This window comes from Nannobrachium achirus, assembly GCF_963921795.1.
Source record: "Nannobrachium achirus genome assembly, chromosome: 6".
Classification (NCBI taxonomy): Eukaryota; Metazoa; Chordata; class Actinopteri; order Myctophiformes; family Myctophidae; genus Nannobrachium; species Nannobrachium achirus.
In genome coordinates this window covers 19,868,966-19,887,398 of record NC_137815.1, presented here as the reverse complement: position 1 = coordinate 19,887,398, position 18,433 = coordinate 19,868,966, and the positions used below count along the sequence as shown (strand labels likewise).

The 18,433-nt window shown below is 43.9% G+C and overlaps 1 protein-coding gene across 1 annotated transcript; it reads left to right on the top strand.

Moving 5' to 3' along the window:
* Positions 1–4,198: 4,198 nt before the first annotated feature.
* Positions 4,199–16,685, top strand: endou (endonuclease, polyU-specific; the record flags this gene model as incomplete). Its single annotated transcript, XM_080727795.1, has 9 exons — positions 4,199–4,264; positions 5,666–5,782; positions 11,300–11,434; positions 12,416–12,599; positions 13,227–13,432; positions 14,699–14,812; positions 14,967–15,073; positions 15,664–15,806; positions 16,568–16,685. Exons 1-9 carry the CDS (start codon positions 4,207–4,209, stop codon positions 16,683–16,685), a joined length of 1,182 nt encoding a protein of 393 aa, XP_080583921.1. The 5' UTR covers positions 4,199–4,206.
* Positions 16,686–18,433: the final 1,748 nt, after the last annotated feature.

Here is an 18,433-nt window from a genome sequence, read left to right as displayed (position 1 = left end):
GCCCTGCAAGACTACGTGTTTCTGGTGTTTATGGTGGTCTGTGCAGTGTGTACCATCTTCTTCACCATTGTCCTCCCAGAGACCAAAGCCAAAACCTTCAGAGAAATCACCCGAAGTTTCGCCAAGTTAAACAAGATCTCTGTTTCTGATTGAATGACTGGAATCAGCCATACCCCAGAAAGATACTGTACCTCCAATTCAAATCAATTAGATTTTATATTCTACAGTAAGTCAATGTTATTTGACTGGGGTCCCCCAGGAGGATATTTGGCCCCGCTCTGATTGAATTTTTATATACATTTTTGGAAGAGATCTTCCTTTATTTTCAGTTTGAATGTTACATTTTCCATGTCCTGAATGTTGTCCAAGATGGTCCGCCACTGTTTATAGTCCTGTATGTCAGTCTTGAGCCAGTTATTGGTGATAGCCTTTTCCCAGCAGGATCTTGACCAAGTATTAGTCTCCTGGTGCACAGTCAGTTCCTTCCATATGACACGTGAAGTACAATACCAAATCTCTTTGCTGAAATCCCAGAGAAAACATTGAGTGTCAGTTTGTCAAAAGACAAGAATACCTGAGAAGATGTCACAGTTTGATCGGTATCAGAGACAACGATATTAAACATTGATGTGAATTTAGGTCTAACACACTTAATGCTGGAGCCTTTAAGTAAGGGCTCAAGACCTACCTTCCTACATTGTTGTTGTCAGGTGCAAACCTTGATCAAAACTATTACTTTTCCTGTCATCAGCTGTCAGTCAGATTCTTATCTCATTCACAGATCTGCTGATCATTACATCACACTGTTATAATCCAATCAGAGCTCACGCTCAGTAAGGGAGGTTCCCTTAAATACAGCTTGCATTCATTATGGCCCTGCTTGTCTTGGATCTGAAGCCTCAGATCCGCTGCTGCTTAGCACCCTCCTCCACCCCAGCCTCCACCTTTTCAGTCTGGCATAGGCTCAAATATATGATTTTGTGATTACATGGCTGCTAATTCAAGCAGATATATCAATGTATTGCTATTGTACTACTACTGTATCCTTTTTGGGGGGGTTTGCTTAAAATTCCCAGATTTTGCATATGTACAAAATTCAGGGAACATCTCCGAAAGAGGAGCTCTTTAACGCCAAGTTTAACTGTATTCCATTTGTTGCAATAAACGGTTAAATCTGCTTTGACGTGTGTGTTTCTGACTAAATGTTAGCTACAAGACATGAATGCTTCACAAAACAAAGGGATGAAAACATCAACTGGAGGAGAAGACAGAATAGAGAAGAAACTAGAAAAAGTGCTCCTCGGAGCACAGGTCTCCACCAGGACAGGTAAGTTGTTGTGGGCCAGTAATGTTTGGAAATCGCCAATTAGGATATGAACGGACAGAGCAGTATTGACTTGACTATAGTGATGATGTGTACCGATTTGTGTGATGTTTGGACTGTTTGGAATTTGTAGAAGTAAAAAGTCGTCCGCTTGGATGGAATATGAAAAATCAAACAGATACATCTTGATCACATGGCAATAGAGATAATACTGATTTGCGTGAAATTTGATCAAGTCTGAAGGTGTAATTAATATCAAAGAATATAGGCCTATACAGGGTTCCCACACATTTTAACCAATGAATTTCCAAAACATTTCAAAGAATATTCAACCCAATTTCCAGGACTATATAACAATAATTCAGCGCAATAACAAGTTGCTTTAACACTCCTTTGTGCAATGCCCAAAGTGCAAAAATAAAGTGTGCATGCTGCGAACGGACCGTGGCGTTGAAATGCATAATAGACATAAAAAGGTAGACACCTCCTTCGGCTCTGGGGCACGCGCATCGCGTGAATCCCCAACCCACCAGGGTTCAGTTAGGTTCTTGTAAAGGAACACTTTGTCGCAGTTATTATCAAAACCTCCACCGGCTGTCTCTCAGTCAGTCTGTCAGTCAGTCTGTCAGTCTGTCCGTCACGTCACACTTTTCCCCTACTCCGTTGCCCCGATCCATGCCAAACTTTGCACACACTCCTTGGTTGCCAAACCACATCCCTCATTTCTCATATGGTCATCTTCTAGTGCCACCATGAGGCAGATTCTTGCAAAACACATTTTTGGACACTGCTCCTACAGATTTTGCCCTAAAATCATGCAAAGCGGTACACTGTATCTCTAAAGTCATGTCATCAACATGGATCTGTCCCATTTCCCATATTCCCACCTGATTGCCTACCATTGCCTTCTAAAGTTCGTCTATGCGACCTGACGGTCGCTTATCTCCCGAATTAGGGGGTCTTACTGGTCATATCTTTAAATGTAACATTAAAAATGAATGCAAACACCCCAGTAATTGGAAGCTAATAGTACACTGACATGAATGCATGGTTCTTCTAGTTCCTTTAGTGTAACATATCTTTTCTTGTACTGTAGCTCCACCCAATCATGTACTGTGTATACTGTCTAGTAACTGTTAATAATATACTGGAGGTTTGACCTGCACAGCAGCATCAGTACTGAACTGTACTGATACGTTCTAGCAGCTGTGCAAACGTGTATGTAGATACAGTATGTGTGTGATGTGGTGCCATGATGCTCTATCTATGTTATCAAAGATACTGCAGGGCAGACCCAAACAAATGAGAAGTCACAGTGGAAAAACTCATCTACTTATTAGAACATTGCATACATCATGTACATATATCTTTTCATTTATCACATGACTGCATGCCAAGCACAGTATGTTTCTGTACTGTCCTTGTCTATCAGTCAAAGACTCATATCTTCCTGCTACTTCTGCACTGCACATGTACAGTATATAAATGCTAATTCTGCATAATAAACTTCAGAACTTCGTCGTGTGATACTGTTGCCTGTTGTCATCTTGTTCTCACTTCTCAGAGCCTGCCACTCAACTGAATCAACACTCACAACCCTTGAGGAAAACTCTTTAGGACTGAAGTGAAGCTGAGTCTACCGAATTCACAACAAATAAGGTAACGCAAAAAATATAATCTTAGCTAATTGATCTCTAACGCCGCCCTCAATGTCTGTCTTGATCATGGGGAGTCTGTTCCAGAATGTCAGCACCATCCTCGAGGCACGAATAGTCAGTGAATGGTTTGATCAGCATGAAAATATCATGAGGTATACCATATGATTAGTGAATCTTTTTGTGGGTTAGGTAGAATCACTACACTCAGATCTGAAGGCAGAGGAATGGGAACACACATTTCTCAAAACACATTCATTTACGATGTGTTTACAGAACATTATTGACTTTCACCTGTTTTTTCAAGTTCCTGAATGAACAGGATCTTGTAATCAAATGTAATGTTTGCTAAATATTCTATCTGTATGTATTGGCTGCATCAGACATAGGTTTGCCACATAATTAACTAGCTCTTGCTTTACATATTCAAACAGTCGAGGTCTAAACTTGGCATGGGCTCCACCTGTGTTCAGGTGTTCTGGTTCTCACTGTGTGTGTGTGTGTGTGTGTGTGTGTGTGTGTGTGTGTGTGTGTGTGTGTGTGTGTGCGTGCGTGCGTGCGTGCGTGCGTGCGTGCGTGCGTGCGTGCGTGCGTGCGTGCCTGTGTGTGTGTGCGCGCATGTGGGGAGCGGACACGCACGCACGCAAGCACGCATACACGCATGCATGCACACAAGTGTGCCTTCATTAACCTGTTTATCCTGAGTAAATTCATGTTTGCCCTAGAACTGGATTTAGGAATGTCATAGTTCTTTCTACAGCTCAACAAAATACAGAGAAACATGTTTCTTATTGCAGAGGTTGTTTTTTTTACGAATTACCTACAGAATCATTCTTACCTAGTAGCGTAACCATGTTTTTTTATGTATTCTTATTGTAATAAAGGCTCAAATACAAATTCTGTTAATACAATAAAGCAGTGTTTCTCAAAGTGGATTCTAGGGACTCTCTGGGTTCCTTTATGGGGGTCTAAATTGACCCTTACAAGTCTGTAACTTAATTTGACAGTGTACAATTGGAACCAAATGTACACATGTACATTTGTACACTATCAAAGTTAAGGGGAGAACTTCAAATTTCAATGTTTGAAAACCACTGCAAAAGTATCATCTTGTTTTAGGGGCTGGCGTAGAGTGAGTCTTGCAACCGGATTGGCCAGGTGAAACCATATAAGAGAGATATTTACTTTGGGGAGCGGGCATTCTTCTCAGGTTGATACCGCGGCACCATGAAGATCCTCTTCCTCCTTGTCCTCTCCGTGACCCTGTTCTGCCAGGGATACAGCAGTAAGACATTTCTCTCATTCCACCACAGAAAAACATGTGGTTTTCGTGTCTGTCTTTTCATGTTTCTTGTAGGCTAATTCCAATAATTGAATTCTCTATATAAGTAATCTTTACAGCACCCTACACAGGTCTGTTAACGGGATATACAATATTGTCAGTAACAAAGGCTTACCAAAGATTGATTGATTGATAGATTGATTGATTGAGGACTTTATTAGAAGCTTGCATAGGAAAAGGTACAGTTTCATGACAGTACAGTTCACCTGTACAAGGTCAATTAGGATTAACACCTCAAAAAAGCTTTTGGGCTTGTTTCAATTGGGGTCCTTTTTTAACTCATATAACATTGAATGACAAATGACAGAATATATAAAGCACATGCAAAATAAATTGTATTTATAATATAGAGCCAGGTGTGAGAGGATAAACCAAAAACCCTCACACACTGACGAAACATATATTGAGGCTCTTAGGATAGAATAATAATAATATTTATTTACATAGTGACACACTGGAAAAGAGGAGTGGATGTTTCGGTCCTTGTGCTTATGATGGTCCACTGCTTTGTAAATGAATACATGTTTCCATCTTATAAGAGCCCAACATTTTCTGTCAGTGTTTAAGCCGTTTCTGTTTATTTTGGAATGGGATATACGGTACCATACACCACAAGAATAATTAGGATGGCTGAAAAGATCATAGAAGCTAACTCTCATCCCACACACTACCTCTTCAATCTCCTCCCATCAGGCAGGAGATACAGAAGCATTAAGAGTAAAACATCTCGATTCAGAGGGTTATAGCACCTATACTTCTTAGCTATTAGACATCTGAACTTGCACTGACTCGTTATGCATAGGTAGATATGTATATGTAGCAATAAGTATATAACACTTATATTGTATGTATATATTGTAAACCAAATTGTATGTACTTCCTACGTTGCAGGGTATAGTTTCCTGACTTATTTTCTTTCCTTGTTGTGTTAATGTATGTTTGCATATGGTGCTGCACTGTCCTCGTTTTATGTCTGAGAGCGAAATTCCTATTTGTATTCGTCCAACTATATTGACATGGCAATTAATGTATTGAATCTTGAATCTGTGTCCTTCTGTAACAACTATTCTGTTGGCTGTCAGACTCCCTGGATTCCTGTGAGGGGCGGTGTGGATACGGAACAGACACTAGCTTCTCCTGTCAGTGTAACACAGTCTGCGAGCGCTTTAGAGACTGTTGCTCTGACTATGCCAGCCTCTGCAAAGGTGAATGACTATTAGGTTGTTGTTAAATGAGAATAAATGTGTAAAGATAACCCTGCTTTTTGTCCTTTTACAGATGTGTAAAAGTACTATTACCATATGTGCCTCAAATGACCATTCAGGTGTCTACCGTTTTCTTCAGGAGACTCAATGTCCTGTAAGGGCCGGTGTGGTGAGAAATACAACTCTCAGAACAAGTGCCACTGCAACTCCAAGTGCGGCCAGCACAACAACTGCTGCAATGACTACACAGACCTCTGTGAGTATAGATATTGCAGATCACGAGTCACAGTGCCTTGTTGACTATTGGTCAGGTGCTGCAGAGCACAGGTCTCTGCACTCTTAATCAGCTATCCCCTCTCTGTTTGTGTTACTATTTTCTGTACAGAGTTGTTCTTTTGCCAACACCTGGGGAAGTTCACATGGTGGCCACTGGCCAGTCAGATAGTCAGTCCTATTATGAGTTCTGTCTTGTGCGGTGCCACAAAGCAAAACACTAAATTCAACTTAAATGTCTGAAAAGTATTAAGAAATGATTGGTTATCTACCATTCCACCCTGTAAACCAGTGGTTCTCAACCTTGTCAGGCCGCAACCCCCCAAATAGTCATATTTCAACTGGGGACCCCCCACTCTGACAAGCACTTAGAATTGTATGAGTTGGCATTACATTAGTTTGATCCATCTGTTCCAAGGTGAAAATCTTAAAAGTCCTTAATTTGTCACTTTAGAAATGTGCAGATATGTTGGATTGTTTACAGTTGAGTGAGAAAACAACGTTAAAAGGATCCCTGGCTAATACGACAAATATGCCTTCATTATAATTGTCCTCTATAACTACAATGTAAAATTAAAAATACCTCAAATATTTTATTTCTTCTAGAAATAGCTAATCTTTCACTCAATAGGGGAAATGCCTGTCGCAAGTTGATGATGTCATAAATGTCATGTGTAATTGTTATGGCATGCATGTGCAAAAAAAAAAAAAAAACACAACCCCATTTGAAATATTGATTTGATACTCATATTAACCATAGGAAGTATTACGTTTGTTTTTATTTGCACATGATGCATGCCATAAATTCCATAGGGATAGATCACAAATTACATTTATGACATCATCAACTTGCAACGGGCATTTCCCCTATTGAGTGAAAGATTAGCCATTTCTAGAAGAAATAAAATAATTTAGGTGTTTTTCATTTTACATTGTATTTATAGAGGACAATTATAATGTATTACGGCATATTTGTCGTACTAGCCAGGGATCCCTTTAACATTAAGCCAAACATCTGGGGACCCCCCCAAAATAATTTGGGTTACATGCTGTCAATAGAGGCTCATTTACAGGCCATAGACTGTAAAAATGGTACAGACATAAACATGGGCATATACTGTATGTGTGTGTAGTCACTGGAGCCTGTAACCAGTAGATGTCACTGTTCTGCTGTGTAATGTACTGTATTAAAGTTTGAGGAGTCTGCTCTATTGGCCAACTCAACAGCTGGATGCAACTTTCCTTATAGTGTTCTTGTTTACTTCATCCCAGAACTGTACCAACTACCTGTTCTACTCGACTATAGAGAAATCACAAAATCAAACAATAACAAATGTTAGCAAACAGTGTGTGTGTGTGTGTGTCTCACTCAGTCATTCACTCATCCGCAAGTGCCAAATGTCTAACTGTAATCCTAGTTTCTGCTCTCCCTCTGCCATGCCTGGGGAGCCCCTGCTGGCCAGGGGGTAGGCAGTATAGAAACCAGGATTACTGCATGTTTTTGTGAGGGTATCTACCTAGGAGACACGGGGAGAACATGCAAACTCCACACAGGAAGGCCCTTTCGCCAACCCCACCTAGGGTGTGGGTGCTGATGACGTGGAGGAGCCAGTCCATTCCTTGATGTTGTCCACCCAGGACTTTCTCTGCCTGCCTCTTCTTCGCTTTCCAGGGACTTATGTCTTGTTACATGGCCGTTCCAGGCCAGTTTGTGACGTTGTACTGTCGAGAGTAGAGGCTCCTGTTCTCCTGCATGAGTGATGACGAGTTGTCTAACGTAGTCGTTTGTCCAGTGTTCTTTGTATGAAATATGGACATCCTTCTGAAGCACATTCAAAGGACTCTATCCTGCACTCTTTGTCCGCCAGGCACGTGCACACATAGACATCAAAGGGGGCTTGAGCCCCTGCCCTTTTACCCGTCTGTTAAAAGTGCCCTCTCCAGACCATGAATGCAATTTTCACTATGCTGAAAGAAATGCAAATGCCCTCTTTCCATGCCATACCTGAAGGCAGCATTCAAGAGAATTGCCTTGTCCAACCTCTCCTGAACTTGAATGCTGCGTCTTGAAAGAATCACCCTCTCTGTGTAGAAATCCATGCCGTCATGCCACATCTCCAGTATCGACTTGATTATACTTAGTTCAGTGTGGTATCAAGCACCGAAAATAGCCGACCTCCAAGCTCACAGCTTGGAGGTCTGCTATTTCCGATATTTCTATCAAAAGGCCCTTTTAGAAATGTCCGCCCCTGCCTCTCTAACATTCTCTGCACGTCCCTGGTGTCCGCTGTGAGTGTCCAGCTCTCACAGCCATAGAGTAGGGTGGAGACTGGAGAGAGTACCAGTGACTTGTAATGTCTGACCTTCACCGGAAAGCTGATGGCGTTGCTTCTCCATAGTCTGGCAAGTCGTTTTGAGACCAATTTATCTACCACGGGAATTCTTGTGCGTTGTCCTGCTGACCGTGTACTGTCCACCTTGTGGCAATGCAGCGGTAGCTCGGGACACTATTTTTTCAACTGTGGCCAGTTTTCAAACGCACTACCCTAGCTCCCTTATTCTGCTGAACGGGGACTTTAACCAGGTGAATGTTGCTAGGGGCCTGTCTGATTTCTCCCAGTTTGTCACTTGCAAAACAAGAGGTGAGAACACTCTTGATCTCCTGTATGCTAATGTTAGAAACGCATACAGTTGCGTCTCCCTACCCCCTGTGTGTGGCTCTGATCACTTCATGGTGAAACTGGATCCCTCGTACCTTCCTGTTGTGAAGAGAGTGCTTCCATTCATCAGGGAGGTTCAGTGTTGGGCTGGGGAGGTGGAGGAGAGACTCAGATTTGATTTTGAAATGACAGACTGGGAATCTTTTTTCAGTGAACATGGGGATGATGTAGATAGCCTATGTCAGGTTATCACTGACTATATCCTATTCTGCGAGAAGGTGTGTGTTCCTACCAAGAAGGTTCGCTGCTTCTCTAACAACAAGCCGTGGATGACAAAAGAAATCATTCACCTCCTTAAGAGGAAAAGAGATCTGTTTCATGCAGGGGACTGGGAGGGCTTGAGGGTGGTGGTGGAGGAGCTTAAAACAGTCAAGGCTCAGGCAAAAGGGAGCTACAAAGCTAAGCTGGAGAACTCTCTGAGGGAGAACAATACGAGACAAGTGTGGGGTGGTTTCAGGAAGATCACAGGGTATGGCTCTGCCAACTCTACTGTGCCAGGCACGGAGGAGCTGGCAAACGAGATGAACCGTTTTTTCAATCGGTTTGACGGAGCTCCTGTTCATGTTCAACAAACAGCGGCTGGGCCAAACGGTGACCTCGGTTGCCGCCCTCTTTCTTCCCCTGCACCATCTCCCCCTCCCCCCCCCCCCACCCACCCTGATTCTCACCAACGAGCAAGTGAGGCGTCAACTCGGAAAAGTCAACACCAGGAAAGCGGCGGGACCTGACAACATCAGCTCTAAGGTGCTTAAGGCTTGCGCGGAGCAGCTCGCTGTCCCCCTTACGCATCTTTTCAACCTCTCCCTGAAGACGGGGAAGGTACCACAGCTGTGGAAGACCTCCTGCATTGTCCCGGTGCCTAAGAAGACCCGCCCCTCGGTCCTCAATGATTACAGACCAGTCGCCCTGACATCACAGGTCATGAAGGTCTTTGAACGGCTGGTTCTGAACCTCCTGAGACCGGCGGTCAGTGATCACCTGGACCCCCTTCAGTTTGCCTACCAGGCTGATATTGGGGTTGACGACGCCATCACCTTCATGCTCCATAAGGCTCTCACCCATCTGGAAGATCTGGGCAGCACAGTCAGAATTATGTTTTTTGACTTCTCCAGTGCTTTCAACACTATCCAACCGTCTCTGCTTGCGGAGAAGCTTACGCTGATGGGAGTGGACAAGGGCTTTGTGGCATGGATCACAGACTACCTTTCAGAAAGGCCACAGTCTGTGAGACTGCAGAGCTGTCGGTCTGATGTGCTGGTGAGCAACACGGGGGCCCCGCAAGGAACTGTGCTCTCACCCTTCCTGTTCACTCTCTATACATCGGACTTCCTCTTCAATTCCAAGACCTGTCATCTGCAGAAGTTCTCAGATGATACCGTGGTGGTCAGCAAGATCTCGGGTGACAACACGGCTGAGCACGATGGTGTGGTTAGGGACTTTGTGCAATGGAGCGAGGCTAACCATCTCAGGCTCAACGCAAGCAAGACCAAGGAGATGGTGGTGGACTTCCGCACCTCCAAGAGAGTCCCCCCGGTGCCAAGCACCATTAACGGTGAGGTGGTTGAGCTTGTGGATAACTACAAATTCCTCGGAGTACACCTGAATAGTTCACTGGACTGGTCGGACAATGCACAGGCGATTCACAGCAAGGGGAAAAGCAGGCTGTTCCTCCTGAGAAGACTGAGATCGTTTGGGGTGTGCAATAGGATGCTACAGATGTTCTATCAGTCTGTCATGGCAAGTGTCCTCTTTTTTGGTATAACATGTTGGGGTGGCAACAACAGAGCAGGTGACACGTTTAACCTAAACAGACTGGTGAAGAAAGCAGGCTCTGTCGTCGGGTCCTCTCTGCAGGGGGTGGAGGAAGTAACCAGTGTGCGCACAGCGAGGAAGCTGGATTCCATCTTGGAGAACTCCTCCCACCCCCTCCATCTAGAGATCACCAGTTACTGGAGTAAGAGAGGAAACGACCGCTTTACCTACCCAGGACGGAGATGTGAGAGATTAGGAAAATCTTTTGTACCGGCTGCCCTTAAGCTGTACAACGAGACACATAACGGACGCTTGAAAAGGTCTCCCTTCCTAACTTAGACTGACGGAACCTTTGCTGTATTGACATTGACCTCTAAGGAACTATTGCTGTATTGACTCTGACCCAAAAGGACCGTCCAGGAAGAGTGCTCATGTGCGTCTTGCGGTGACACGCTTCCTAGTTTCTTCTTTTTTCGCACTGATTTTTTTTGACTTTGCACTATTAGTTTGTGTTGGTAGTTTCTGAGTATTTTTGCTTTGTTTAACAATGACAGTGAGATACTTGTTTGCACTAACTAGCATTGACTGCTATGGTCTTTTTTGCAAGACACTTTATGTATATATACTTATATATTATTCGCCCCCTCTATTGATGCACCTTCTCTTTATTGGTACTGTACTGCTCTTTTTTTTGTTCTCTTGTTTCTTTCCCTCTTATCTATTTTTTCTTACGTCTCTGTAACTTTGTAAATAACTGTATACTGCTGTGCTACTACTGGACAACTGAATTTCCCCCTTGGGATAATAAAGGTATCTATCTATCTATCTATGTCATGGCTGATGTTGCTATGCCATTGCGTGTGTCTATTCTAAAGCTAAGTGCATGGTGTGTGTGTGTGTGTGTGTGTGTGTGTGTGTGTGTGTGTGTGTGTGTGTGTGTGTGTGTGTGTGTGTGTGTGTGTGTGTGTGTGTGTGTGTGTGTGTGTGTGCGTGCGTGCGCGTGCGTGCGTGCGTGTCACACTCTACAGGTGGTGGGGACAGTGGTGGAGGCGAAATGTCCTGTAAGGGCCGGTGTGGTGAGAATTACAACTCTCAGAACAAGTGCCACTGCAACTCCAAGTGCGGCCAGCACAACAACTGCTGCAATGACTACACCGATCTCTGTGAGTACAGATATTGCAGATCACAAGTCACAGTGCCTTGTTGACTATTGGTCAGGTGCTGCAGAGCACAGGTCTGCACTCTTAATCAGCTATCCCCTCTCTGTTTGTGTTACTATTTTCTGTACAGAGTTGTTCTTTTGCCAACACCTGGGGAAGTTCACATGGTGGCCACTGGCCAGTCAGATATTATGAGTTCTGTCTTGTGCCACAAAGCAAAACACCAAATTCAACTCAAAATGTCTGAAAAGTTTTAAGAAATGATTGGTTATAACAACCTATCTACCATTCCACCCTGTAAACCAGTGGTTCATGCCACAACCCCCCAAATAGTCATATTTCAACTGGGGACCCCCCACCCTGACAAGAACCTAGAATTGTAGTAGTTGGCATTACATTAGTTTGACATCTCCAGTATTGACTTGATTATGCTTAGTTCAGTGTGGTATCAAGCACCGAAAATAGCCAACCTGCAGTTTTCGAAATAGCCAACCTGCTATTTTCGATATTTCTATCAAAAGGCCCTTTTAGAAATGTCCGCCCCTGCCTCGCTAACATTCTCTGCACGTCCCTGGTGTCCGCCGTGAGTGTCCAGCTACGTATGCAATTGCGTGTGTGTATTAGGGCATTCACCAAATATTCGAATATTCGAATATCAATGTCACTATTCGACGTTGTTCACCGAAGTCGAATATTTTTTTTTTTTTTTTTTTTCTTTAAAAAATATATAGTTTAGAAGTCATAAGAATGAGTCACAATGTTCGCCTCTTGCTTACTTAATATTTGACAGTTTGGCCAACAATCCAGTCCTATTCGACTATTCGAATACTTTGAGGTCGAATAATTTGAATACTAAAAATGTGTGTGTGTGTGTGTGTGTGTGTGTGTGTGTGTGTGTGTGTGTGTGTGTGTGTGTGTGTGTGTGTGCGTGCGTGCGTGCGTGCGTGTGTGCGTGCGTGCATGCGTGTGTGTGTGTGTCTACAGGTGGTGGGGACAGTGGTGGTGGTGATAGCGGCAGTGTGATCACTGACTCAGAGATCCAGGCCATCTCCGAGGTCCTTTACGCTCTGGACTCCAACAAGGCCTCGGCCTCGGAGCTGGTCATTGACCCTCAGGCCCTGGTGCACGACTCCCAGACCAGCTCCCAGAAGGACCTGTCCTCTCGCCCGTAAGGACACACGTTTCCTTTTTAAGTTCTTCATTTTTTTATTTGTTATTATAAATCTTTTCAGGTCGAGACCCAAAAGAGAGATAATTAGGCTGCATGTTAGCCCGGGACCACAACTAGGGAAAATAGCAGATCTACGAGCGCACAACGCATCGCTTCGTGCCGCCTTGCGAGCTTGTAGATCGGCCATTTTCAATACTTCTTATAATTATTATTCTTGTTTATTCATGGTATTTCTTAGATTTGTGTCTTTGTTTTAAATGTATATTATTTTTTTAAATGTAGGAAAAGAAAATTGGATTTTTACTCGAGTTGTGACTAACAATTGGTCCGTGATCCACGAATCACAAAACCACAAATCCAGTTAACCACTTGAACCCCAGCCTCCATAATCTGGGGGTAACATTAGCCAAAAATAGCAGATAACTCGTCGCAACTTGTCCAACTTAGCCAATGAGGAAGCAGCATCTAGTGATGTCACCTTTATAAAGTAACCCGAAAACTTGCAACAACACTTGCAATTTCCCAGAATTGCACCTTTCTAGCTGTAATCGTTCCCCTCACATATGCTGGTGCTTATACTCGTCTTGCCATTGTACAGTAAGTTGTTCTTCATTGGATTCGCAGCTTGTTCCGCTACCTGAACGAAGAGTCTCTGTTCTCGAAGCCCACCTACGCTGCCTTCCTGGCTGTACTGGACAACTACCGGAGAATGACGGGACAGACGGAGGACTTCACTCCACAGCAGCTGGCTGAACAGGAGGCCTTTGTCAGAGAGACCATGTCCAACACCGAGCTGGGCAGGGAGCTATTCGCTTTCCTCTACACTAAGGGTATGTCGGTCCAGTCATCCATCTTCAACCGCTTATCCGGAGTCGGGTCGCGGGGGCAGCAGCTCCAGCCGAGAGCTCCAAACTTCCCTCTCCCGAGCAACATTAGCAACTTCCTCCTGGGGGATCCCGAGGCGTTCCCCGGCCAGTTTGGTGATGTAAATAGCCGATTTACAAGCTCATAATGCATCGAATTGTGAGCTTGTAGATCGTCTATTTTCAAATGGCCGAGATGTATAGCCAATAGGGCTGAAGTTGTTAATGTGGGTTTTGTAATAATGATCCAAATCTACAAAGTAACTAGTAACTAAAGTTTTGAAGTACTGGAGTGGAGTAAATTTACAATATTTGGATCCAAGATGTAGTGGAGTAGAAGTAAAAGTATTGTAAATTGTAAATACTCAAGTAAAGTACAAATAACTCAAAAGTGTACTTAAGTACAGTACTTACGAAAGCCAGTTATCCCTGCGGTAACTTTTCTGACGCCTCCCGCTTAAAACCCAAAAAGCCAGAAGGATCGCGAGGCCGCGCTTTCACGGTCTGTACTCATACTGAAAGTCTAGATCAAGCGGGCTTTTGCCCTTCTGCTCCATGGGAGGTTTCTGTCCTCCCTGAGCCCGCCTTAGTACACCTGTGTTACCGTTTGATAGGTGTACCGCCCCAGTCAGCTGTACTTTACACCACTGGTCTTCACATTAGTCCAGAGATGCTAATAAAGATGTATTACGGAGGTTCCTGTAGTATTGCAGTATATCTCATCATCCCGATTACAGTCTGGTTGAAGAAAATGCATTTTTCAGTTGAAAATACACAGTGTTTGTCATACGGCAGCACATGACACATTACGTATCATGTGTATTATTACACACATATTATTGTTTTGAAGCATACATCAAGCTTTGATATATTATGTGTTCTTACTGCGTGATTATGGATCCCACTGGGAAAGATGGATAACCACGCCCCGGACTCATTTTTGAAGCTTGTGATTGGCTGAACCGGACGTAGGGAGCGCTCCGTTGTAGTCTCTTGGACCGCGCGAGGTGCACCAAACCCCGATTATCATTGCGTTTATCGTGCGCTTGCCCAGGCCTTACGGCCTGGGCATAAATAGAACGATTGCATTCACCACGGCTTTGTAACCCAAGGTCCGCTGGCCTTCGCGCCGCTTGCAGTGTCGTGGACAATAACTGTGAAAACGAGCGATCTATGCCGTTTCCATCCATCTTTCCCAGTGGGATCCATAATCACGCGTTCTTACTACTGTAGGTCGCTATTCATCAGAGGAGGAGTTCATCCAGGACCTCAAGATGATGTGGTTTGGTCTCTACTCCCGTTACAATGGCAAAATGGACTCCAGCGGCTTTGAGCACATCTTTGCAGGTTTGACAAGCCGTAGACATCCTCAACAATCACCATTGTGATCATGAAAATATGCTTGTTTTTGTTTGCAATGACAATGTCTTTTAACCACCGCAAAAGCGAAGTTCCGAAAGGAAAATACATTTGTTTGAAGCTGAAACACATTCTGTTACAGGAGAGGTTAAGGGTGGAAAGGTGTCTGGTTTCCACAACTGGATCCAGTTCTATCTTCTTGAGAAAAGGGGCCAGCTTAACTACTACAGCCACAGCTTTGATGGACCTGTAAGCATCCACAATATCAACTCATCATTTTCTAGGCCTGTGTTTTTGAGCGGTGATCTTGGAACATCTGGCTTTGTTCGGTCAAAAAACCAATAGGAAAACATGTTTAAAAATGTCCAGGCTGTGTGCTACAATGTCCCAGCCTACATCCTGGCACAAACAGCTCAAAGTTTGGGCAAAAAACCAAGGTGAAAAATCTGTTAAAAAAGTCCGGGCTCATAGTTTGTTGTATACCATTGGCTAAGCTTTGCAGGACGTGCTGTGATTGGCTGGTGGGACGCTGGATGACATTAACTCATAAATAGCACTTCACACTAGGTGTAAAAAATGCCCGGTCCCGAAGAATGTCTGGGCTCAGTCTGAAGCGTGGCTTACATCTGGCCTAGATTTCTGACACAAATGGCCCTAAGTTTGTTGTCACAACCCAAACTTAGCAGGATGCTGAATGAAATTAGCTCATAAATAGCACCGCTCACTTCACACCAGGTGTGATTTTTTTATGATTGATTGATTGATTGATTGATTGATTGATTGGCTGACTATCTATCTATCTATCTATCTATCTATCTATCTATCTATGTATCTATCAGTGGTCCTCCTACCCTGATGTCCTGGGCATGCAGTTCAAGTGGGATGGTTACTACAAGCAGGTGGGCTCTGCCATCATCGGCTGCAGTCCCGAGTTTGACTTTGCCCTTTACAGTCTCTGCTACATCACCCGCCCTGGAAAACAGTAAGCGTGCACACGCACACACACACACACACACACGCACACACACACACACACACACACACACACACACACACACACACACACACACACACACACACACACACACTTGATGAAAATGTATAATTAATGCAGTGGTTTACAACCAGTGGTCCAGGGACCAGCAGTGGTCCTTGAGGTGGTTCCAGGTGGTCCCCAGCTAAATGATGGAGAGTTGGTAACCAAATTAGAACCTTTATTAGATCTGTCTTGAGAGCGTAAAATGAAACCAAATGGATTTTTGTATCATTTGGTTTCATTTTACGCTCTCAAGAGTTCACACAATTATTTTATTTTGATCAACGTTTTGCCTGTTAATATCTCTCCTCAATACAGCATGGAATTGTGGACAAAATCTTATCTAACGAGAACAGAATATTCCAAGTTTTGGGTCTGAGAGGCTAAATCTCTGTGGTCTGTGGCTCAAATGCCCAATAAATAATGGTCCTTGATATGAAAAGGGTTGAAAAGCACTGGTGTAATGCATTCTTGCTTATCGTTGTTGTCGGGTGGAAACCTAGTATGTCCAAAACCGTTTTAAAAATGATTTAGAAACGCTTTGCCGCTGTGTGCTGGTAGATCTGCTATTTTCACTCGTTTTGTGCGTATACATATGCACCTGTTTGGTGAAGCAGGGCTTTACCTTATGAAAAAACACACACATTTGAAACTTGGAGGTTTCTGCCTGTGCATTTTTTTTTACCCATGACGATCTGCATTTTTAGGTGCCGTCTGCGCCTGGGAGGGAAGGAGCTGATGATCCAGACTTACACCTGGAATAATTCCTCCTACGGCGATGGGAAGAGGTTCATTGCCTCCGCGTTCCCTTCCACGCCCAGATGAATCAGACATATCCATTATAAATGTCCATCACTCAACATTTCATATCCGTCAATGAGCAGCATGGTCCCGACAGCATAGCTGTCAATACATTAAAAAGATTATTCTGAAATTAAACTGAAATGTGTAATTTAAAAAAGAGTTTTCAGGGCTACAAATGACAAAGTTACGGGGAAATAAGGTGTATGGTGTGTAGTGGTGCGAATACCACAGAGTTGGACAACTTCTTTACAGAAATTCGCGCTTAAAATCATTTAATTTCCTGTACGGTTAAACAATACTAAAATCAGGGGGAAAGGGAGTTGGAATCAAGTTGAAGTTGAAACAATCAAATCAATCTGAATCTGACTGCAGGTGTGGCTCTCTGCCGAAAATATGCACCATCCAGAAACTCTCAAAATTGAATAACAACTTTCAGAAATTCACAATTCCATGCCATAAAATACATACAGTTGAAGTAGATCAATGAAACGGAATGAATGAAAAATCTACTCCCAAGGGCACAATCAGACAGTACTGATCTGGAAAAGAACAGGCATTTACACACCCCTTGACTGGCAGAATGCAGACCCCCGCCCCATCATCAGCAGTATGTGCATGTGTGTGTTTGACACAATCGCTTACAGGCTTATCAAACAACAAAACAAAAACAAAATGCAGTGTGTCTTTAAGCCATAGACACTAAATGACATTAACAGCTCCTGTTCTGCTTGACCTGCTCTGAACAGTAGCCTCTATTGCTGAACCTGGTCCTATCAGCTGTCTATAAATCTCTGTGTACCAACCAACCCAGCTGGGGCTAAGAAGTGTGTGTGTGTGTGTGTGTGTGTGTGTGTGTGTGTGTGCGTGTGTGCGTGCGTGCGTGCGTGCGTGCGTGCGTGCGTGCGTGCGTGCGTGTGCAGGGGTGTCGCGGCAAATTCTGGGCCCTGGGTACAAGGATTCACTGCGGGCCCCCCATAAATGTTCTTCATAGGGGGAGGGGTTTAACCCATTTAGACTGAGAACGCATTACGCATTATTTTTTGCTTTAACTATTGAAAAATAGCAGATATATAGCGCAGCACTGAGTGCCGCGCTGCAAGCGCAGATCTGCTATTTTGGAAAAATCGTGAAAATTTGTGACGTCTTTGAATACTGTATTTCAAATCCTTTTAAGGTTTTTTGACAAAGCAAAATTTTAGTTACAAATGTTTGCTTAAAAATACACATATTCAAAGATTTGCACACATTTTCACGACATTTCAAAAATAGCAGATCTACAAGCTCACAGCCGCGCTGTGAGCTTGTAGATCTGCTATTTTTCAATAGCTAAAGTATAACATAATTAAGGCCCCCTCCACCTTGGGCCCTAGTAACTCAGTCCCACTTTTCCCCTCCTTGTGACGCCCCTGTGTGTGTGTGTGTGTGTGTGCGCGAGCGCGCATGTGTGTGTGTGTGTGTGTGTGTGTGTGTGTGTGTGCGCGAGCGCGCATGTGTGTGTGTATCTCCAGCTGGGACGGGGGGTTTCGTTTACTCTTTCACTCATCTAGGGTGACTAACGGGATAAACTCGGGGTCTGCCGACTGAACTGGGGGGACACACTTGCACCTCTGTTGAAAGAAAGTATTACCGGAGATAGATCTGCCACTGATCCCATTGTCCGCGACTGTGTGTGCATTCATGCAAACTGGGGAGTGTAAAAGCATCACTTCACAGGGAAAACCAGGCCCTTTCAGCGGTTCATCTGATTTGGCCCTCACGTACAGCGGACA